This window comes from Ursus maritimus, unplaced genomic scaffold (assembly GCF_017311325.1).
Source record: "Ursus maritimus isolate PB19 unplaced genomic scaffold, ASM1731132v1 scaffold_24, whole genome shotgun sequence".
Taxonomy (NCBI): domain Eukaryota; kingdom Metazoa; phylum Chordata; class Mammalia; order Carnivora; family Ursidae; genus Ursus; species Ursus maritimus.
In genome coordinates, this window is record NW_024424897.1 from 6368831 (window position 1) to 6392283 (window position 23453).

Here is a 23453-nt window from a genome sequence, read left to right on the forward strand (position 1 = left end):
GATCTGCGCCACCCAGGCGCCCCAAGAATGAGCTCATTTTTAAAGTTATCCGCGTTGAGAATCCACTGTTAAAATCCATGCGCTTCTGAAAGATGTTCTAGCAGAAGTTTCAGCAGAAAGGCAGCTCTTACTCCCCGTGTGTGCCTGCCGCGAGAACTTGCCTCTCCCATCTCCAAGCCTCTCCCATCTGCCCTTGCCTCTCCAGGGCCCAGGGAACTTGGACACATTCTTCTTTGTTTTTCTCTCTCCAACATGTGGAAAGTCTGCAGAAACCCATCTCCTTCCTCCCTAACCTGAGCAAGAAGCAAGAGTTTGGCCCACCTGGCTCCAGTCCCCTCCTTGAGGGGGCTCTCCTTTAAGTTAACCAATTTGCTCCTTGAGGAGTAACATTCACGTGGCAAAGTGCACTAGCTGGATGCGTGCAGAACACTTCCAGCATCCGGGAGGGCTCCTTCGTGCCTCGTCCCCCCTCAGTCACCACCTCCTCCAATTAAGTACTTTCCTCACCATAAAGCAGTTTTGCTTTGCTTTGAGCTACTAAATGGAATCATTTTCACCTGTGTTCATTCTTTTGTCCTCCACCTTTTCCAAAATGACTGCTTTATTTATTAGTAAGCTCCACGGCCAAAGTGGGGCTTGAACTGACCACTCTGGGATCAAGAGTCCCATGCCCTACCCAGTGTGCCAGCCCAGCACTTTTAATGAATGGGTCCTACTCCTATGCTCTACTCCCTGTCCCCCCAGGCTGCTGTTTCTCTTTACCTTTTCATCCTCTCCTGTGTGTCCTGAATGCCTTTCCAGGTCCCTTCATGTGCCACCAAGGTCTTCTGAGAGCCTCTCGGGTCCATCACTTTGTTCCAGGGTTGGCCCACAGGGATGCCTTTTCTGGTTTCCCCGCCGCCACCATCTAACCCAGCAAGTCCCCAGGTTCTGCTCTGCCTCGTCCTCAACTGCTCCTACCCATTCCCGAGCCTCTGCTTGTGTCCTCCATCCCGCATCGTCCAACTGCAACCTCACTCCCAGCCCCAGGACTCCACTCTGTCGCCTGGGCATCACTACCGGTCGTTCCTCCTCCGGCCCCACAAGTCAGCTCCTCACAGGCAAAACCACCTTCCCAAGGCTGCTCCCTTTGTGCCTTCCCTGTCTCCATGCACAGCACCACCCATGTCACACACACACCTGCTCCTGTTCCGCTTGGGCCCATTTTTTCTGTCTCCATCATCCTTTTGCACCTGCTGTTGGCTCTCCATTCTTGTTGCCACTGCCCTAGTTCCAGGATGGGTCCCTGCCTCCTACGTGGGTCAGTCTGCCGGCCTGTGCTCACCTCCCTGCACTCTCCTTGTCCATTCACAGATGCATCTTCCCCTGACAGCCTCGGCAGAGGTAGACTGTCCTAGCTGTCACAAGCTCTCACCTTGCTACATGACTGGCCCCTTCCCTCCTTCCCGCCTGTCTCAAGCACTGCAAGCAAGTATATCTGCTCTGACCCTCGAGCTGGAACTAGTTGCTTCTCTGGTTCCCAGAACCTATTTCGACCTGATATTTATCACGTTAGGCTGTGTTACCATAACAGGAATCCGTTTTTCTTCTCGGCTTGTAACATCACCTGATCGAATGTAAATTCTCTGGAAGAAAGGACTTTTTTGTTCATTGCTGAGTCCCTGGGACGTCACCCAGTGCCTGGCTTTCACTATTTGCTGAATTAGCGAATAAACGAATCAATGTTGCACAACTTGCATATAGCTTCCCCCCTCCTGGGCTCTGAGCCTCTTGGGAGGACTCTTAGTAAGTTATCGAGGACTTTTTGCTCCTTTGTTTACACTTACCTGAATGACGAGGGGCCCTGCTCACATGAAGTGTATATACTACTACAGCTAATCATCTGGCATTTAGAGCATCACGATACGGTTTGCTGAACGAGTGAACTAGATCAAAATTATAGAGAACATTCTAGGAAATTCGTACATGCCAGAGTAATCTGCTATACTTATGCTGGCCTGGGCGCTTCCCATACCCAGAGGATTGCAAAAACCTATTTTCAGTTCCGACTCACTCTTTTCCTGCCTCTAAAACCCCACGGCATGTGACAGCACCTAACACGTGGTACTCCTTCCCACTTGAGAACCTCAGCAGTTCCCTGTTACCTACATTTCTTTCTTTTTTTTTTTTTAAGATTTTACTTATTTGAGAGAGAGTGTGTGCATGAGTGGGGGGGGGCGGGTGGAGAGGGGCAAGCAGACTCCCCGCTGAGTGCAGGACCCTGAGATCTTGACCTGAGCCCAAACCAAGAGTTGGATGCTTAACCGACAGAGCCACCCAGGTGCCCCTCCCTGTCACCTACATTTCTTAAAATCTAAACTCTTGAACTTGAATTTGAGTTTCCACATTGAGCTTCTGTCTCCCTTTCCAGACTCACCTCCCACAATCCCCTGGCAGGAATCCACCATTCAGACGGCTTCCTTGGCTTCCCCACCCCAGCCTTTTCCTTGGCTTCCCTTATTCATACTGTTCCCTCCAACTGGCATGTCCCTCCCCCATCTCTACTGACTTAAATTCTATTCCCTTTTCAAGGCCCAGCTCAGAGGCTTGCTCACCTGTCCCACCCCGAGGCCTGTTCCCTGAGCGCAGACACCGCAGCTCAGTCCTGCTTCCCCTTGGCTGACTGCTGCCGTCAACTGTGAGGCCGATTTCATCTGACAGAAAACGTCAGCATTCTGCTCTGAAGCATTGGGAATGAGGCGAAGCCCACTGTGTTTACTGCAGAGTTTTATTGCAGCTCATACATTAAATGAATAATTAAGGTCTGACAACATGTGACTGCCTCTGAAGACCTTTGCAACCAGGGCCTGCAACCCTCCTTCCAAATGAATGTTCTCGTGGCAGCACCAATGAGAAAGACAGGCGTTAACAACCACGGACAAGGGGTCTCCTGACGGTGTTTACACTTTCGGCTGCGGCAGCCTGGATGCCCTGAGGAGGGCCATGCCGGCTCTGGACGAGGATTTCAGTCCATATCCACCCTCCTGCCTGTTTTTATGGCAGAATGTATTCGCTTTTTTCTCAGCCTTTCCCGATTCATGTTTTCTATCCTGAAAACAAAAAGACTGCAATTAGGCCCAGATGCCCAGCTCAAAGCGGTGAGAGTTGCTGGCAGCTCAGTGGGAGGCAGAGCAGCCAGATCAGCAGCGCGGGGCCCCACTCGGGTCAGGGGCCTCTCTCACTCCCGGAGCTTCCCCACCTTCTGCTGGGAAGTCGTGGACTCCCCCTGCCTCCTGTCTGCTCTGTGCAGCCACCCCCACCCCCTGTCCCCACGACTCAGCTGAGAGGAGCTTGGGGGCACTTTCCGGTACCTGATCCTGTGTAGTGCAGCATTTTCTTTCGATGGCTCCTTCGGTGTCTGGCTGGCCTGAGCAATCATGTCTCGAATTTTCTGAAGACAATCTGCCAGATTTCGGAACTGGTAGCGGCTGCATTCAGAGGTGAGTATCAACTCTCCTGACCTGTTGATCTTATTTTTATGCTGCAGAGAACAAATGCAAAACCCGAGTTCTACAGAGTAAAGGTTTAAAAGCGACCGAGGGATTACAGAAAAAGGAGCCGGTGGTTACCGACCATGATGGCCATCTTCTGCCGCACGGGCTCTGCGATCCACTCGGCGGTTGCCAAATGGAACCTGATTTCAGCCTTGGAATTCACTGTAAATAAAGGGATGAGAAAGCAGAGGTCACTGAGACTCTCAAGTAGGCTCAGCACCCGGTGGCTGGTGACAATCCTGAAACAGGGGGGCAAGCTACCCAGCCAGGGACGTTTCTGCCCTGTGTAACTTGGGAGTACCAGGTTGGTGATGGAGTGAGCCTGCGAAGATAGCGAGGCACTTCTGGACAAAAAGGAACTTCCAGCAACGAAATGCTCAGTGCTTCTCTTATAGCTTAATGGGGTCTGAAAAGAATGGGGGCTAGGTTCCATGAAGGAAACCTGTGCCCGGAGCTGGCTGCCAACTCGCACTGCGATTTCCCTTTGTTTAGGCCCACGAGCCAACCCTAGTCCTAGCAACCCACAGCTGAGAGTCTAAGGATCAGACCACATTCAAAAGAATAAAGAGGATTATTATAAACTGGTGGTAATTAAACTTCTGCTAAAAAAAACCAAAATCCCTTTATTTCATATGAGTATAAACACAGAACTCCTCAAGTACATCTCCCAGCCAAGTTTTAAAGTGAAAGAAAACAAGGTGCCTTGTACCTTTGTTAACATTCTGGCCCCCAGGACCACTACTCCGACAATAAGATATCGTCAAACGATCTATAAAACAGAACACACACCAAAAAAAAAAAAGATTATTCCATGCCAAAATGTACAAACTGTTAATTTGTTGTCAACATAACGATCCCTCTTTACCTCTCTTTCAGTGACTTTTACGTATACTAATGTAACATTCAGGGCACTCAAGTCAGAGATTATTTACAGATGTCAGAACTAAAATCAAGAGTAAGTCCCCTTCCCAAGGTCACAGCAGAAGGTGTAAAATTATGACCTGGGCTGTCTGCTTCTGGTCCAGTCCCTTTCACCAGATCCGGCTGTTCTGGCTTTTTGCTGTTTGCTCGTTTGAAAGCAAAGACTCTTTCAAAAGCTCAAACTAAGGGACGGACTTAGTTTACCATTGTATTTCAAAATATGGTGGATGTGGAATCCCCACAGACTGTAAGCTCCAAGAGGACAGACGTTCATTGTGTATTGCCCAGTGCCCAGTGCCCAGTCAGTCGGTGTTGAAAAACTTCTGCTGGATGAAAGTGGACTAGAATTGGAGCCGGGAGCCTTGCTGCTAACACTGGCACAGCCGCTGACGATTGTGATCTTGGCAAAGTCCCTCTGCTTCTCTGCACCTCAGGTTGGTTTGTCTGTAAAATGTAAAATGAGGTTTCTTCCTTCTATTTTTATAATTTGTGAAAAGCAGACTCACAACGTCTGAGTCCTCGTCTGGCGAAGGCATGGTAGTGGCAAAATTTCAGAAGACTGGATAGTGAGCCAGCTGCAAGAGGTATGGGTGCCAAAGAGCTGGCCCAAGGCAGTGGTGGCCCATCTCGGGACTGCTTCTGAGAGACCTCCTTCCCGTCTCCCTTTTTAAATGTAGGCTCCAGCCCAGTGTGGAGCCCAATGCGGGGCTTGAAATCACGACCCTGAGCTCGAGACCTGAGCTGAGATCAAGAGCTAGACACTTAAGCGACTGAGACACCCAGGTGTCCCTAGAGACCTCCTTCCTTTTGAAAAATCAAATCAATTCATTTTTCTGCATAGGTGAGGAATGCGTGGTACTGTTGGGGGACGGTTCCAGCACGGTGTCAGGAACCCTGCCTGTCTCCACAGAGGCTGCCGAGGTGGGGTCTGTCTTCAGGAAGGCCTGTGAGGGTCCCCAACACAAGAGCACCTGAGGCAGGTGAGGAGCCGTGACACAGCCGGTTCCCACTCGCCTCCCTGTCTCCCGGAGGCTGTGACGAGACTGTCTCTTTGCCCGTGGTTCTGACCAGACGCGCTCTCTGCCACCTCCAGCCGCACGCACGCCTCAAGGCCCAGCTGTCAGCGAGCAAACTGCCAGCTGCAACGGGGTACCGGCTCTGGGCCACAGGGTGGCCTCTCCCTTGTGTAGCAGTTCACTAGCCTCTTTGTTTCCGTGCCACACTGAACAAGGGCCACGGGGAGCCGGCACCTACGGCCACTCCTCCTTTCACTGTCTGTGGATGCCAGAACTCTCTGACCCAAAAAAGGGCTTGTTGTTTCCCAGGCTCTGCCTATCAGGGCCTTGCCTTGCGTTCGACCAGCACACAATTCTAAAGTTACGCAAACACTGTACAGGGAGAAGTCCCCACTCCTGCTCCCCAGCCATCAAGTCTGTCCTTTCTTCTCAGCTCCCCAAGCCAGTCCTCATATCCAATTTCTTATACATCCTTTCAGATGTGTGTATATGCATAGAAATACATGTTTTTGACGTATAAATGGTAGATTACTATATATGTTCTTCTGCAGCTAAACTTTTTCCAAACAGCCATCCACTCATCTACTGTAGAGACGAGTCCGCATCACAAGATCATCAAGAGCCCTCACCCGTCGGCACACCGCGCAGCGGTCCAGAGTGACTGTGCCACCATTCTGTGGCCACTCTAAACAGTGCAAGAGGACTCCACTTGTGCACACCCAAAGACAGTTTCTCTATTTTTGTGAAGCTGGAGAGATCTGGAAGGAATGTTCAGGTGTGGGGGAAATGACTGATTTTTTATAAAACAAGCTTACTTACCTAGAGGAATGTCCTTATTGGCTTGCTGTGCATCATCCTGTAATGTAACGGACACAGTGTCAAATGAGCGTCACTGGCTGTGACTCTTACTCGTCTAGGGCAATCGAAGAAAGGATGTACAGCCACAATGCAGATGTAATACAACTATTTTCCAGTCCCCTGCAAAATCATATCAGGATGACAGGAAAAGCTTTCCCAGACTCCAGAGGTACTGCCTACAGTCCACTCTCTGTAAGGCTTTATAAAAGTATCCTTTTTTTTTTTTTTTAAAGATCTATTTATTTATTTATTTTAAAGATCTTTCTTTGAGAGAGAGGGAAAGAGCACAGCAAGGGGAGAAGCAGAGGGAGAGGGAGAAGCAGGCTCCCTGCTCCCCGACGGACACAGGGCTGGATCCCAGGACCCTGAGATCATGACCTGAGCTGAAGACAGATGCTTAACCCACTGAGCCACCCAGGCACCCCTGAAGATTTTAAGAAATCTCTACACGCAACATAGGGCTTGAACCCACAACCCCAAGTCTCAGGCTCTACCAACTGAGCCAGCCAGGCACCCCAAGAGTGATCCTTGTAAAACTAAGCCGAATCTTTCCACTCCTCTGCCTCAAATCCCCAATACGTCCCATGGCAGCTGAAGCAAAGCTAAGGGCCTATGAACCCTGTAAACAGGCCTACCCCCACCCCATCCCTCTCCTCTTTAGCTTCATCTGCTCTGACTCCCCTGCTCAGCCACACTGGTCTGCTTGCTGTTCCTCCAACAAGGTGAGCGCGCTACTGCTTTGAGGTGGTCACAGGAATGTTCATCTCTGCGGGGATGTTCGTCTCCCCACTGTTCCCATGGCTCACTGCCTTGCTTCTTCCAGATCCTTACTCAAATGTCATCTTCCCAGAGGCCTTCCTAGACCATCCTACTTAAAACTGCACCCCTTCCCCCTACCTTAGCACTCCTCCCCTCCAGGATTTTCCCCAAAGTACTTACGACCATCTCACATACTCTACATTTCTGATTTTATTTGTTGCTTGTCTCCCTCCATTAGAAGATAAGCTCCACACACATTCAGATTATCTGTTTTTTTAACTTCCCTATCTCCATGCCTAACATAGTGTACACACCATGCTTTCAACCGATGTTCGGTGAGTGAATAAATCAATGTTCTCTTTCAGCCCTGCAGGTGGAAACGCAGTAGAATTGGCTAGGTCCTCTCGCTCCTGCCTGGAGCCTGTTAAAGAGTCTATACCTAGCAGGCTGGCAATCGATGCATCCTGAAGACAGGCCCTGTTTCCTCAGGCTGGTTGGAGCTCCTAGAAGCTATGGACAGTGTAACTTCCCCAAAGGTTCCAGACAGTTTGGCAGCCTTTGGGTTTTACTGTCCATTCTGGGGGGAAATGCCCACGTGTGGGCCAGGAGGCCGGGGAACGAACGCGGAAAAGCTGGTGGTCCTGTAAGAAACTGCATGCTCTCGCGACGCCCCCACACCTCCAGGCCTCCCGGGGGGGCCAGGCCCGTTCCTCGGCCCCATCCCCGCTCGCTCCGGCCACCAGCTCCCTCCCGCGGCCACCGCCTAGTTCTGCGCGCGGCTTCAATTTGCTCCGGCCCGCCCAATGCCGCCCGGGTTTCCCTACGTCCCCCAGCAGAGACCGGGAAACGCCCCTTCCGTCGCTGCCCTCCCCTCTCACCGGGACTCTCCAGGCGGTGTCCGAGCCCCGGGATTCCGGGTAGAGTTTGTCCAGGCTGTAGATGCTCTGAAACTCGGTGCCGTCTGCCTGCTTGTGCAGAGCCCGCCGGGGGCACCGCACGGGTGGCGGGAGCAGCCAGGCCCCGGCTCGTCTCAGGGTCCAGCGCAAGCACCAGGCGGCCGCCATATTCGGATCTCGGGGCCGCTTCCGGTGGGTGCTTCCTTCCGCGGCCCACAGGCTCCTGTTTCCCTCGGGATTTTGGTTCCGCTTGGCTTTTAGTAACCGCCGGGGTCGCGGGGAGGCGGCGAGCTGAGCTCCCGGGTCGCTCTCACCCGCACCCGTGAGACGCTCCCCTTCGGCCGCCTCGGGGAGGCCAGGTTGGAGCGCTGAGGTCCGCTGTTGGCCAGACAGCGAGCTCTCAAGGGAGCCTCCTGGTGAAAAGACCCCCGAATCCGTGTCCCCCAGAAACACCACTTCTTTCCTTTTCAGGGGCTGTACCCACCTCCCGGACCTCTCTCCCCTCCAAGTTTCTCACGGTCCATCAATGAGGCCTTCCCTGCCTGGCCTAGTTCGTCTCCATCCCCTTTACTCTGACTGCTCTACTTTATCTTCTTTTTTTCTTTCACATCACTCAATCTTATTTTTCTAGTCTATTGCCTGTCTCCAGTCAGAATATAATAAGCTGGGGGCGGCGGGGGGGGGGGCACTGGCTCACTGCTGGGTCCCCAGCACCCAGAACCTGGCACATCATAAATACTCAGTAAATATTTATGAGTTATTTCGCAGTGTTTTCGAAAGGTGAATTCTGCTAGAGCAGAGTTTTAGTAACTTCGCATTCATTCACAAGGCAGTCAAAGCAAATCCCGGCTGAGCAGTGAAGTCTCCAAATACCAGATGGGAGGAGAAGCAGGCAGGTGGAGGACATGTTTTTAAAAGTGGACTACTCCCCTTCGCAGAAGAAACAGCTTTGTGGGGCATGATGACAGTTTCTCCTAGCCAGGAGATAAAGGAATGCTGGGGAAGCGGGTAGAGTCTGGCAGCCACAGGCAGGCTAAGCAGAGCCCTTTTTCAGGGTTCTTAAGACGTGAACCTCAAAACAGAAGTTCTAACTCTGAGAAAGGTTCAAAGTAGAGCAAGCAGTGTTTGGAGAGACCTAAGTGTTGGCTCAGTTCCTTTGTTGAGAGGCAATGTGGTTAATGGAAACAGCTCAATAAATGATTAGTGATTATTAGTCATCCTAGTGATTGTTTTTTAATGAAGAGTTCTATTTTTAGTAAACGCACAATTACCTAGAAAAATATGTCCCTAGGGATTCTGTTTGAAATAGGAGACTGTCATCAAATCGAGGCTTTACCATTTTAGTGTCATTGCTACGGGCACGTTCTTTAGGAAGGAATAAACTACTTCCCAGACATTGGCTTTGTAAATGCAAACTGGGAAAGGAATGGCCATTGACATTTGCCTTTTGGGCTCTAGGCTGGAAAGGGAATCTTTTGGGTCCCTCCCTGTCTTAGTCCCAAGACCTCAGAAGGAACTGAGGCGTCTCTATGGTGACTGGCATAAGCTGCTCCAGGGAGCAAAGCCAGGGACTCAGGTCAACAGCTCAGGGATTATGAATAATAAAGTCAGCACCATTTCATGGCATCATTGCTCTGAGGCTGGGCTCCAGCCCTGCTCCTGACCCAGAGTGATAGAAAAAAAGGAGCTGTAGGTTTCCATGGCCTCAAATAAACACAGCCTGTTCAGGCCATCTGGTGGCCTGGATTCTGGAAGAGGAGGGGGGTAGAGGAGAGAGTGAGACAAGCTACCCCGGGGTGGAGAGAAGAGCAGCTGGCAAGCTCCTCTCACCTGCTGCTGTTGTGAACCATCCAGAATAGAGGCCCTTCTGGAAGAAACAGGCCTGAGAGGTGCCACCTGTTCCCTTCAAACGGTGGGCACTGAAGGCTGAGGCCAGCCTTTTCCTTCCCCATCTTGGTCCACCGTGGGCTGAAATGGGGCTTCAAGAAGGGGACCTTCAGAGGCAGGAAGAAGGAAGGGAAGAAAAGACAAAGCATCATCTAGCCATTCCTGGCAGCTGAAGAACTTGCAGGCACCAGCCTTTCTCTATGGCGTGTGAGTTGGGGGACCACTACCATGTAGGGGACCCACAGGATTTTCCTTTCTTCTTTTCTGGAGTGGCCTGGGTCCAACTGGCTCTTAAAACTAAACATTACAGAGATAGGTATTTGCAGTGTTGCAGAGTGGAACTGGTCAGTTCGGGGTTTGAATATTTCTATGTGACTCTGAATTACTAACTTAACCCCAAAGCCTCAGCATCTCCATCAGTAGAACAGAGACTTTATAGCTGCCTCCCAGGGTTGACGCTGCCTGGCACGAAGTCAGCAGACAACAAAAGTTAGCTACCGCGAGGGGATGATAAGGAACTCTTTTTACTTTCAGAAATAGGGTGGTTTTTATTATTTTTTTTCTCTGCAGCACTGGGGTGGGAAATCTAGTCTTAACTAGCTCTATTCCAGACCCACCTTGCTTCCTCCCTGAAGGGCTGAGCAGAGCACAGAGTGAATGGGAAAATCTGCCCCTTGGTCCTGGAACCTGCTTCCTTCATCCAGGAAGCTGCCCAGTCCCGATAACACCCCCAGGCATTCGGCTGTTGGGCTGCAAATCCCAGGGGAGTGAAACTCAGGGATGCCCCTTTCCCACCCCTCATCCCCAGAGCTATGTGATGAGAGGAGGGTTGTGTGAGAGGCACAAAGACAGGACCATGGCTCTAGGGCCAATTCTGCTTTTAGAATACTGATGCATTTTTTATTAAAGAAGAGAATAAAGCATTTGTAAATATATTTCTCTCATGTATACTTCAAAGGTGACGCTGGTCGGCAGCTACAGAACTGGGGAGCAAACAGGCAGGAGCCCTTCCCCCACCCTATCCCCTCCACCCTAGATGACAGAGACACACGGAGAGCTGGGAGCTGCCCAGCTCCAAAGGACAAAGGGTTCCAAGATGTGTGAAAGGAAGGACCAGCCGACAGCGCTCATCACAGTGCCGCCCAGAGAGCAGGGTAGTGCCTCCAGGGAGGTCGGGCATGCTTGTTAAGAAAACCCCTTTACCCCTTAGAAACAGATAAGGCATGAAGGTCCCTGCTGGGTTCCCAGCACAGAGGCCGGGGCTGCCCCCTTCCACCGGGCTGTGTGGCTCCTCCCATTTCTAGGATCTCAGGATGGGTGGTAGAAGGAACTGGAAACTCTGAAGAACTGCTCAGGGCAAGCTGGGGACCTGGACGTCTCTTAGCTGAAGCTGGACTTTCTGAAGCCTTAAACAAAGGTTTAACCTGTGACCCAGGTGGGTCCTCAAAAGCCCCCCACAAAGGTGGGAGGTTAAAAACAGGCATTCTATGGGAGAGAGGAGATACGCTCCCCACCAGGTCCCATTTCAATACTGTTCAGTATAGGGTAGGAATCTTGGACAGTCCCCAGTGTAGGGGGCAGGGGCGGATGCTGGGACCACTGGCTGGTGGCACACGCCTGGGACTTTCTGGGGGCAGCAGGCATGATCTGAGGAGGGGTCGGCCTGTGGAGAGCATGGGAGTGAATGAGACACGTCATGGTCCCTGAGAAGGGGGCAGGCAGAGGCCAAGCTTGGCAAGTCAGAGGTGGCGTGCAGAGATGGGGCCTCCCCACCGCCCAGACTCCTGGAAGGCTTAATGGCCAGAAGGCATTTCCAGGGCTGGAGCCCGGGGAGGCTGGCTCTGAGGGAAGCAGGGCACACTGTTCACGTATGGCTGCCGAGGGGCTCCCTGTTCCCCTCCTCTGATTGGCTACAGATCTGCAGTGAGCTGAGGGTCTCCAGGGAGAAGTGGGGGGCATTCCAGGCCTGGCTGCGGCGTTCTGCTCTGCATGGCAGGGGCTGTCTCTGACCTGGTCAGGACCCTGGGGGTGGGGCAGCTGGTGCTAAGGGAATGACAGCGCATTGCAGCTGGGGAGAAGCAGTGGGTGGCCCAGGAGACCCTTGGAACCTGCAACAGCTGGCTCTGGGATCCCCCTTCAAGTGTTTCCAGTTGTGGGAAGGGGTCAGGGAGAACTTGCATTGCAAATCTCTAAAAAAAAATGAACTTTGGGGAAGAAAAAAAAAAAAAGAAAAAGCCAAGTGGTCCAGAATGGCTTTCAGAAGCCTGGCCACAAATCTGTGAACAAGGCCCAGGGTCAGGAAGCCAAGCGCTGGGGAGCTGGGAATCCCTGGGGGAGGGGGGACGTTTGGCTTTGCAGCTCTTAGCTGCGTCTTCGGGCTGACGCAGGATGGTGGAGGGTCCTGGGAGGCAAGATGTGTTAGGTGTTGGCCACCTCCCAAGTGAGCAGAGAACAGCTGTGTCCCCCACACACTCCCTGGGCCAGACAGCAGCCTCCCCTGGGCGGTATTGCTGCTGATGGGCTCCCTCCCTCACCAGAGGCTGCACAGCCTAGGCGGGAGGGGCCCCACGGCCGGACGCTGGGGGAGGCTGCAGGCGGGGAAAGGGCTACTTGCTGCTGTGCGTCTTGACTTTGGTGGCATTGATGTCAGCCTTGGTCTTCTGGATCCTGGAAAAGATCTCCTTGAAAAGCGCCTTGTACTCCGGCTGGCTCTGCTCCAGCCGCTTGTCCACAGCCTCTACGTGCTGGCTCAGGCTCTTCTCACCTGCCTTGGCCTCCCCCTGGCCCTCCTCGCCGCCACGGAGGTCTCTCCACGAGCTGTCTCGGGAGATGGGTCGCGAGGTCTGCACGCCAGCATGCCGCACCCCAGCGCCGTGCTGCCGGCATTTGCTCAGCAGCTCCTCATACTTCTCGAGCAGTGCGTGGTACTGCTCGTCCACCTCCCGCAGGATGGACATGCCCCGCTTGCGCACGCTGTTGGCGTGCAGCGTGAGGTTGCCCGCGTGCCGGCTGGCTGGGTCTTTGGCCACGATGGCGTTGAGCGCAGTGTCGCTGCAGCTCTTGCGTACGGCGTGGCCCGGGGAGGCGGCCGGCGAGGAGACGCCATCCTGGGCAGCCGAGTCGTCCCCACTGCCGGGCTGGGGGTCGTCGGCCTCGGGGGCCTGGGTGAGGGGCGCCAGCAGGGCCTCGGCCAGGTGGTCCTCCCGGCCCAGCAGGTAGGTCTTGGCCTGCTTCATCTGCTGCAGCTCCAGCAGCTCGGCCTCCAGCTCCTGCACGCGGAGGCGGCAGCCCTCCATGTCGCACAGCTGCCGCTCCAGCTCCGAGTACTCCTGCAGCACGGCCGCGTACTCGCGCTCCGCCCGCTCCTTGCGCTGCCGCTCCTGGCTCACCTGGGAACGCAGCACACCCACCAAGGTCTGCAGCCGCTCGTTCTCCTGCTCCAAGGGCCGCGGGCCCAGCTCCAGGGAGGAACTGTGCAGGCGGAAGGCATCCTCACACCTGAGAGGGGGCAGGGGAGGGCCCGCAGACATCCGGTCAAGGCCAAGGTCCCGGGTCCAGCTCCCGACACTTAACACCTCTCGCAAGCACTGGGGAAGATATTCTGTTTGCCCCTCTAGATCCACTCTTTGCCCTTTCTCTCCCTGCTCTCTGCCCTGGGCGGCTGACCACGGTGAACTGCCTCAGCCAGGTTTCTGCTCTCTCCTGAGCTCAACCAGCGGGAGGCACAGGCAGGAGGTCGGAGGGTGGGAGCGGAGGGAGGTCGGGGAAGGTCTTCCCCAGACTCCTTCCCTGGTTAATGCTGGCTGGGCAGCACCTCCTGGCCTTCCAGTTACCTCCACTCCCCTGGCCGCTTCAGACCTAGGGATGGTAACAGCCCCTTGCTGTTGCAACCCTGGGATACTGCAGTGTCCCTGCGGTTTCCCTACACCTTCGTCCACACCTCTTCATTAATCACTCTGTGCAAGGCGCTGTCTCCTGCCAGGACCTTTATTGAAACACCCACTAAATACACAATACGTATTTTTAAAAAATTTCTTTTAAAAAGATTTATTTACCTATTTGAGAGAGAGTGGGTGCCTGTGGGGGGGAGGGGTAGAGGGAGAGAATCTTCCAGTGGACTCCCTGCTGAGCATGGAGCCCTTGGTGGGCACCATCTCACGCCCCATGAGATCAGGACCTTAGTTGAAACCAAGAATCAGATGCCCAACAAACTGAGCCACCCAGGCATCCCCCCAGTTATGTATTTTTATATTAAGAGCCCATCCCTTTGAGATTTAATGGGAACGCCCAGTGTGGAGCCTACTTAAGATGCTCTCTCCCTCTCCCCTCCCCCGACCTTCCTCGCTAAAGGAAAAAAAAAAAAGGGAACTGAAAGGTGTAGTGGTTAACTCCTCCCGAGCTGGAATTCTGGTTTATTGAAGAGGTGACCTTGGATAAGCTCACGTAACCTCTGCGCTTCCGTTTCCTCGTCTGAGCGGTGAGGATGATAAAACATGCCTCACGGTAGCGCCCCGGGAATGAGCTCACTTAGAGCGGCGAGCGCGCGGCCGGGGCTCACGGCTGCTGGCGACGGGACCAGCCCCTCCGAGAGCCTGCTGGTGCCCAACTCTCATTCCCACCTGCCGCCTGGGGCCCACCCTCTCCTTCCTCCGGGGGGACACGGTGCAGGGTCGAGCTGCCCCTACCCCCGCCCCCGCCCCGCGCCCTCACCCCGGGCCCTCACCTACCGGGGGCTGGTGCACAGCTCCTTGAGGCAGGGGAAGGTATGGATGGTTCGCCGGCGCTCCCGCTTCTCACGGCGCACGCGCAGCTGCTCTAGGCCCCGCAGCTGCTCCACCTGGGCCTGCAGCTCCTCCACCTGTGCCTGCAGGCGCTCGATGGTCTCCGTCAGCCTGGGGGCCGGGGCGCACATGGCGGGGATTTTAACGGGACGCAAGGATGGGGACAGATGGGCAGCCTTGAGCCCCTGCTGCCTGGTGCAGAGGTCGGACGAGAACTCGGTGTGAGCCCAGGGACCCGCCCTTCTCCTCTGTGCCATCTCGGTTCCTCCTACACCCTTTGAGCAGTTACCATCCTGCCCCGCAATAAAGTATTTACATGCCCGCCTTCCCTCCTGGGCTGTGAGCTCCCAGAGGGCCGGGCGGTCTCTGTATCCCCAGCACCTAATCAGAGGCTGGTGTGTAGCTGGTGCTTCCAGAGGGATTACAGCCTGAACATGAAACTACCCAAAATTGACAAGGGCAATCTCACTGCCATCCCGGGTCCCCAGGCCTGACCTTCTGGGAGGAGCATGGGTCCCACCCACTGGACCATATGCCCCCATGCAACCCAACCTGACCTCTCCCTCGCTCGCCCCCCAGCCCGCCACCCGGCCCTCACCCATGGATCTTCTGCTGGGCAGCCTTACTCTCCAGCACCAGCTTCTGGTTGGTCAGCTCCAGGTCTCGGGCTGTCAGGTCCAGCTGCTCGTATACTTTGGCATGCTGCTCATTCATGTGCCGTAGCGTGTCCAGCTGCTTGGTTAAATACTGGAGGGGAGAAGATTGAGTACCCTTTCAGAACAGGGTTGGGGAAAATGGGTTCACCTGGACCTCTTCCCACTTCTAGGAACACGTCTGCTTTGGCAAATTTGCCACAGAGCGGGGCGTAAAGATGGTGGTGCGATAGGGCTGCCCAGGATAGTTGTACAGGTTGTGGACTGCACAAGGCTATGGGGCCAAAGCTGTGTCTGCTAAGAGGGCACCTTTCGCTAAGTTACACAAAGGCACCACTGGCCAAGGGGTCCTTAATGGGTGGGGGAGCACATGCAGGGCCTATGTGGCCCCTCACCTCTATCTCCTGCACTTGCTCCTCATTGGTGGAGTACATCTGCTGCAGAGACTCCTCCAGCTCCTTGTTCCTCTCCAGCAGTGTCTTCCCCAGCTCTGCGGCCAAGTGCAAGTCTGGTGGAGAGGGGGCAGAGGGTGGGAGCAACAATGAGCAGCTGAACGAGCTCAGAAGACTCCCATCAATGTTCTGAGCATTCCTTGTGGGCTGTGCTCTGGGGACCAGGACACAGAGCTGCCCTCAGGGAGCTTCCAGGCCTGGGAGGGAAGGTAAGCCAGGAGCTCCTACTTTGCACTGACTGTCTGACTGTTGCTTCTGTCTGGGATGTCTGCTCCCCAGACACTCCCAGGGCTCATTCCTCTCCACCTTCAGATCTGTGCTTAAATAGCCCCTTCTCCAGGAGTCCTTTCCCAACCACTGACTCAAACTCACACCCTCCCCCACCTCATACTCCTGCTTGGCTTAGTTTTTCTCCTTAGCACATACTACCATCTCACTTACCAAACTATTTGCTCATTTATCTTGTTCATCTCCGCTCCCCCCCACCCCCGACTAATTGTAAGCTCACAGGGTGGGGATTTTCCCCTTTTTGTTCACCAATATCCCAGGACCTAGAAGAGTACCTGGCATAGAGTAGGTGCATAATAAATATTTTCTGAAAGAATGAGTGGGGGGCACCTGGGTGGCTCAGTTGGTTAAGCATCTATCTGCCTTTGGCTCAGGTCATGATCTCAGGGTCCCGGGATCAAGCCCCACATCAGGCTCTCTGCTCAGTGGGGAAGTCTGCTTCTCCTCTTTCTGCCCCTCCCCCCAGCTTGTGCTCTCTCCCTCTCTCTCTCCCTCTCAAATAAATAAATGAATAAATAATCCTTGAAAGAATGGGTGGGAGGAATGTGCTAAGACAATCAACAGACATGGGGAAAGCGCCCTGGGATGATAGGTAAGGGTGAGCTCATTCCTCCTGGGGTCGGTTGGAGGCTCTGGCAATGGGCAGCTCGCAAGCTGGGTTTGGAAGGGTGACTAGGAGCTCGCTGAGATGATGGGAAGGGAACAGAAAGGCTTGCTGGGTATCAGAACTGGATGAGGCTTCAGAGCTGTTTGGCCTAACCTCCTTATTCAATGGACGACAGGCTGGAGAGGGAGAGGGAAGAATGACCTGCCCAAGGTTACGGCCACATTGGAAGCAGAATTCAGGTCTCCTGGCCTTGGTCAGGCGCACCGTTTGGCTCTAGTGACATGGGCCCCTCTCAGAAACCTCCTTTCCCTGGGCAGCCAAACCATCATCCCCTTCCCCCAAGCAGCCCTGATTCTTGTGCCCTACAGGACTGGAAGCCACTCTCCCCCATCCCAGTCGAAGGTACACGAACAGTGTCAGGCTGGGAGGGGATCTAGCCTGTTTTTAGGGGGCTATGTGGTGGGCAGGAGGAAGGGTTAAAAGGAAGTGGCAGGTGCTGGAATCCCTAAAAATTCTCTCTAGTGGGTGTGGGGTTGTGCGAGGGTAACTAGACATTTGGGGTAGATATTCCTCCATATGTCTGCCTCACTCTTCTTAGAAACAGGGGCACCTGGGTGGCTCAGTCAGTTAAAAGTCTGCTTTCAGCTCAGGTCATGATCCCAGGGTCCTGGCATTGAGCCCCACGTTGGGCTCCCTGCTTGGCGGAGAGCCTGCATCTCCCTCTCCCTCTGCTGCTCCCCCTGCTTGTGCTCTCTCTGTGTCTGTCTCTCTCTCTCTGTCAAAGAAGAAAAAAAAAAAAAAGAAACAAAGGGAACGGCGTATTTATTATTATCAAGGGAAAATATATTATTTCTTTTATTTCTAAGAAGAGTTAAGCAGAATGATGGAAATGTTCTAAAGCTGACAACTGGGATGACTCCACTGTGAATATACTGGAGACTGTTGCATTGCTGTGCACTTTAAGTGAGTGAATTGCCTGGTGTGTGAATTACATCTCAGTAAAGCTGTTTAAAAAAAAAAAAAAAAGATTCAGGCAGCTTAACCAGGAGACAGAGACTGGTGGTGGGGACAAGGACCTTAAGGAGGTTCTGGTGGAGTTCACAAGGCCCTTCCTTCCTCCCTTCCCCCTCTTCCCCCCCCTTCCTTTTTTAAAGATTTATTTATTTGTTTGAGAGAGAGAGAGAACACACATGAGCAAGCACAGAGGGAAGGGGAGAGGGAGAGGCAGACTCCCAGCTGAGCAGGGAGCCCTATGGGGGGCTCGATCCCAGGACCTCGGGATCATGACCTGAGCCAAAGGCAGCTGCTTAACTGACTGAGCCACCCAGGCGCCCCTCTTTTCTTTTCTTTTTTTTTTTTAAGACTCTTTTCTTCTGCAAATTGCTTTAAGGCTTGTGTGAAGGTGTACTTGACGTAAAAAACCAAACAGCACAGAAAGGTTAACAAAAGTGACCAAAATATTACTTGAAAATGTACCTCATCTCGATCTATAACTGGGAATCCTACAAACACATGGCCGTGGCCTCAAACAGTTATCAAAGAATAGTGCCATTTGTAAGTAATTAGAATTACGGTCCGTGTGGGGCAGGGGAGGAGGGGGGAGCAAGTAGGTAGAAGAAAACGCCCCACTTAGAGAGACATGCGGGTAACCATCCTTCCAAACAGCTCTCTGGGCTTAGAGCAGCTGCAGGCACGATTTTGTGTGAACAGAATGTTTTTCGGTACCTGCTTTTTTCACTTCACAGTTTGGCATAAACAGCTTTCTGTGTCCACCTGGATCTCCGGGGCCGTTTTTAGTGGGTGTGAGTGTCCTATTGTGTATAGGTCCCTAAGTAGCCCTTACTGTTGGACTTTTAGGAATCTCCCGTTTTTTTCTCTCTGTTAAAAATGAAACTGGGGTTGCCTGGGTGGCTCAGTTCGTTGAACATCCGTCTTCCACTCAGGTCATAATCTCAGGGTCCTGGGGTCGAGCCCCGCGTCAGGCTCCCTGTGCTCAACGGGGAGTCTGCTTTTCCCTCTGCCCTGCCCCCCCCAACTCGTGCTCTCTCTCTCTCTCAAATAAATACATAAAATCTTAAAAAAAATGAAACTGTACAAAAATTCATATTACAAAGATCTTGGTGCAAATCACTGCCTACATCCTGAAGATCCTTTCCCAGAAACAGAATCACTGGGACAAAGAATAGGCCTATCTGATTCATTCTGCCAAAATGCTGTCCAGGAAAGCTTGGGTCTTTTTTCCCATCATGAGGTTGTTTCTTAAAACAGCCCTCAATCCAGGCCGATAGTATCAGTCCAGATCGAGATGGGTAAAGGCAACTCTGCTGGGGCCTATGTGATATGGTTCAGGGATTCAGTCTTTAATGCTTTCCCTGTTCAGACAATGATCGTTCTAGACTCCCCAGAGGATGGACGGTCTCTATAGTCCCCCTAGCGAGTTTCATCAATACAGTTGTTTCAGCTGAGCCCCTTGCTTGGCTCGGACCGGTCTGGGGAGGGGGCTTTTCTTCTCAGGAGAGCCCAGGAGAGAGGTGACTCCCAGTGGGCCAAGGACAGCAGAGCCTCAGGCTTTTTTTTTCAGCCAGGCTGGAGGTCGGACTGACATCACCTTATGGAACCCAGAGGGCCTGGACAAAAGGCCCAGCTGCCTGTCGGGAACAAGCCTGGAGTCTGCTCCCACACATAAAGGTAAGGTTTTGAAACAGCCAGAGAGGAGTCTCCAGGCTGGGCCTCAGCCAGGAGCAGGGCCCCTGCGCCCCGGATGTCACCCGGAGGAGTTTCCTGGAGGAGTGCAAACCTGGTATCCCGGAGAAAGGCTGCAATAACCTAGCCTGGGAAAACAAAAGCTGCTTTCCTGAACAGCTACCTCAGCCACTAAAAAAAATAATAATAATAATCAGGGTCGCCTGGGTGGCTCAGTGAGTTGAGCGTCTGACTCTTGGTTTCAGGTCAGGTCATGATCTCAGGGTCCTGAGATTGAGCCCCCGCACTGGGCTTGGTGCTCAGCATGGAGTCTTCTTATCTCCCTCCCTCCCCCTCTGCTCCTCCGCTTCCTCTTGCGTGCGCCGTCTCTCTCAAATAAATACATAAAATCTTAAAAAAAATAATCATATAGATCTCAGATAAGAACCTTCAACTTTGAGCAATGAACTTTGGATGATGATGGCAAGAAAAACCAGTTACCTAATACAGACCAGTAGGGGAATGGGGCCACTTGCCATATGAATTTATTAACTATAAGTTGGGCAAATGTGTACAAAGTGTGAAGGCGTCTGGAGGCAAAGTGTGAGGTTTGATGTGAGCATCGTAGAACCGCAGCCCTACATTATGTTGAGCGTTTGGTGGAAATTCGGGAGCCCAGCAAGACCACCCCTGCTTCGTGATGAGGGAGCCACACCGTCTTCGTACTTTCTGAAATGAGATGGTGAACATTTGGCTCATCCCCAAATGGTATCAAATAACTCAGGTAGCAATGAAAAAGCACAGAGGCCCACACTCATTGGGGTTTTCTCCTTTGGGAACTGGCAGGTGGCCTGTGAAAAGGCTATTGCTACTGATGCAGGCGTTGGGGTACAGGCTCCAGGCATGGCCTGCTTGGAGTTCCTGCAGCTTAACCTAGAGTCTAAGACCTCAGGCTCTGAAGCTGAGTGAGGAAAGGCCGAGAATAACTGCATTTTATGGTTTTCCTGCCAGGTGAGCCCCTGAGCTGTGTGGGTATTTCTACCGCCAGCAGCTGCAAGTCACTGTAACCCAGGGACACAGAAGCTTGCCCTGCGAAGGCAGCGAAAGTGACTCAGGCATGGGGAGGAACACAACAGAAGCTGTTTGGGGTGGGGGAGAATCTCAGAGATCGTCTCAGGGAAACTGGATCACAGTGTAAGCTAAACTGGTCAAAGCTGCCAGGAGGGGCCACAGGAGAAGTCTAGAAGCTGCAGGGCAGGGGACTGGCTGGAGCCAAGTGCTGGGCAATGCGCACCAGCTAGCGGAGGGCTGGTGGCTCTGGGGGTGGGCGTAGCTCCCCCTGGCCCAGGGGTGGGGGAGGCCTGGGGGTGGGAGAATGGGGGAACTGGCTAAGCAGGAAGCCGCCTGGACCCTGGAGTTTTCTGGGGTCTCCTGTAGTGGGCTTCAGCAGTTTTGCCCTCTGAATGCCTGCTGATGTGAGCAATGCCCCAGAGGCCTGAGAGGGAATGGCTGGGAGCCACAGGAATGTGTTTGAAAAGAAACCCTGAAAACCCACTGTCCCTACTCATTGTGGTTGGGGTGGGGCCCCACAGACTCTGGAGGAGAAAGGTGGGAAAGGGACAAGGGACAGGCGAAGGGATGAAGGGACAAAGATAAAGGGGGGGGGGAGGAGGGGATCTACCACCTGGCAGGCCTGCAAAGTTCCTGCTTACAACCTCCAGGGCACGACTGTCGGGAACTCTGGGTCCACACAACTGGGTCCGGTCACCTTCCTCCTCTTGCCATGTCAGAGCTCTCGCCCAAGGCTGAGACTCAAGGTCAGGTGCCCAGGATTTCAAATCTGTGACTCAGCCCTCTCTCAGCCTGGAAAGAGGTACCACAGGGGCCACCAGGCCTAGTCCAAGGTTGGGAAGGGAGGCAGGCAGAGAGAGTGAGCCTGTGCTTAACGATCAATGGCTTTCTCCATTTTTACAGGTGCTTGTGTCAGTGGGCAGAGGGAACATGGTGAGGATCTCAAACCTTGCTTGTCCCAACTGCCTCCCTCCACTGGGACAAAACAGCATCCAAGTCAAACAGCATCTGGAAGGCCAAGCTTTCAGAAAGTACATTTGGGGCTGCCCTCAGGACGGGGGAAACAAATGCAGAGGGGAGGCCAGGCTGGCTGAACAAACCATGGCCTGAGCCAGTCAGAGGCAACCAGGGAGCAGCTGGGCAGAAGAGAACTGGGGGGTTGGGGACAGGGAAGGGGGATGCAACAGGCACTTGATCCCCAGTGTGGCCGGACTTTGGCCCACGCTTCACCCCATTACCCAGCTCTCTGTGCTGGGCTCCAGGAGGTGGTGCTACAGTGGCTGTGCCTAAGACTTCCTCCGAACCCACCCCCGGCACTCTAGATGGCTCCTACTTTCTAGCTGTGTGTGGTCTTCTACATTGCTCTGTACCTTGGCGTAGCATTCCCTCTGCCTCGAATGCCCAGGCAGCCCCTACTCACCCTCCAGCTCAGACGGGCCTTTGCATAAACCTTTGAGTCTCAGAACAGAAGGCCCTCTGCTCTCACTACAGAGACAGAGGGCCTTCTGCCCTCACCCAGGGTGAGGGGACATTTGTTTTGAGGTCAAAAACTCCAGTTTCCTCGGACACTGACTCATTTCTGGTTTCCCTCCTTATTCCCGGGCCCTGGATACTCCTGGGGCCACAAGACAAGGCCAGCAGCTGCAGACCAGCAAGGCCAGCCCCTACCTTGGTCGCAGAGCACAGCTGCCCAGCCCAGCTCGGATCCCGACACCTCTCACTCTCCAGAAACAGCATGTCTCCCATCCCTACTCTCTGGCTCCTTCCTCCCACATCTGGGCCGGGCAGCGTGCCAGAGACTTTGTTAGGGGTGCGGGAATGAAATGAGACAGCAGCAATATCAGCATCAGCCTCCCGGGAAGCCATCTTCCCAGGCGCTCAGTTTCCAGTCTTTCCATCTAGGCCTGCCTCTTCCATGAAGCCCTCTTACTGCATCTTAACACCCACACTCAGTTATAGGCGCATCTCCACCTGCCCGGGTGCACCCAGGAGCCCAGGGCTGAGACTATCCCAGCGCCCAGGATGGTGTCTGACACTTAAGTGTCAGCCTGATAGGTGTTTGTGGGATGCAAGATTTGGGGGATGGTGCCCAGGATGGGGGAGGGAGTTGTCACAGCCAGTACTGGACATCACACTCCATGCAGGGAGGCTGAGGGTAGACTCCAGGGCAAAGAGTATGGCAGAGTTCAGCCCAGCACCCCCAGTTCCACATTGGTCCCCCAGGGGCTCTGATTAACCCACGCTCCCAAGTACAAGGACAGTCTCATTTACCAGCAAATCTGGCCATGTGGGGATGTGGGTCAGGGCCAGGAAACAAAGGCTCCAGGATCTGGGTAGATGTCTCACACGAGGGCAAATCTACGCATCTGGGGCCCCTGTGGATGGCAACTCAGAGCAGGGGTGTTAGTACACACTGAACCAGACTTGTGTCCACACTCGCCTGGTTTGCTGGGTGACGGTGGTCACTTCTCCTGGGTATGTTTCCTTGCCACTCCAGCTCTAACCATCCAAGAATGAGGCACTTGGGGGAAGAGAGGGTGGAATAGACTCTGTTCCAGCAGACCTTGGCCCTGACCCTCTTAGGCCTCCTCCTCCTTCCTGTCCCACAGCTCCGCCCCCTGCCTGGAGTGATGTCACCTTGGCCACCTCATCACCAGATTCTAACCCCCTTCAAGCCACCCTCTCTACCCTCAGATGGAAGTGGGGGAGGTGGCTCCCCCTTTATTCAGGATCTAGTCTGGTGCATTGCTCAGAATTCCCAAACCTGGTTCCCTCCGAACCATGAGTCATTTGAGAGAGGGTTGGAAGGGAAAGGGCCAGGAGACCCCCTTCCCCTCAGGAAGGCAGATTGGAGACTCCAAGTTTTTGCTGCTTCTTGGCCAGCAGGGTCCCCAAACCCCTATACCCTCCCTGGGTAAAGGGTAGGGGACTTGGGGAAACTTTCTGGGAGTCTCAGAGCTCAGGAATCCTGGCAGGGAAGGGTGCCACTGGATTTGGAATGGGATAACTTTCCGCTACACACACACACACACACACACACACACACACA

General features: G+C 53.6%; 2 protein-coding genes across 4 annotated transcripts in view; both read right to left on the reverse strand.

Annotated features, from left to right (window-relative positions):
* Window positions 1-2749: 2749 nt before the first annotated feature.
* On the reverse strand, window positions 2750-8193 carry MRPL58 (mitochondrial ribosomal protein L58). 2 transcript variants are annotated; one of them, XM_040640257.1, is made up of 6 exons: window positions 7966-8193; window positions 6290-6326; window positions 4243-4302; window positions 3613-3695; window positions 3351-3520; window positions 2750-3084 (listed from the first exon to the last, which is right to left on the reverse strand). In XM_040640257.1, the coding sequence occupies exons 1-6, from the start codon at window positions 8149-8151 to the stop codon at window positions 2940-2942; spliced, it is 681 nt and encodes a 226-aa protein (XP_040496191.1). In that variant the 5' UTR covers window positions 8152-8193; the 3' UTR covers window positions 2750-2939. The 2 variants fall into 2 exon arrangements, with proteins under 2 accessions (XP_040496191.1, XP_008692188.2); XM_008693966.2 differs by having other exon boundaries at window positions 2750-3089; window positions 7966-8190.
* Window positions 8194-8312: 119 nt separating this feature from the next.
* Window positions 8313-23453, reverse strand: part of CDR2L (cerebellar degeneration related protein 2 like) — a 15717-nt gene continuing 576 nt past the window's right edge. The window contains exons 1-5 of one of the 2 annotated variants that reach the window (XM_040640255.1): window positions 22676-22996; window positions 15700-15812; window positions 15250-15398; window positions 14598-14762; window positions 8313-13368 (exon numbers count right to left, since the gene is read on the reverse strand). In XM_040640255.1, coding sequence (XP_040496189.1) covers window positions 12477-13368; window positions 14598-14762; window positions 15250-15398; window positions 15700-15812; window positions 22676-22691 — 1335 coding nt within the window. In that variant the 5' untranslated portion in view covers window positions 22692-22996 and the 3' untranslated portion in view covers window positions 8313-12476. Of the gene's footprint in view, window positions 13369-14597; window positions 14763-15249; window positions 15399-15699; window positions 15813-22675; window positions 22997-23453 lie in introns of those variants that run through there. The other variant, XM_040640254.1, reaches the window with a different exon arrangement.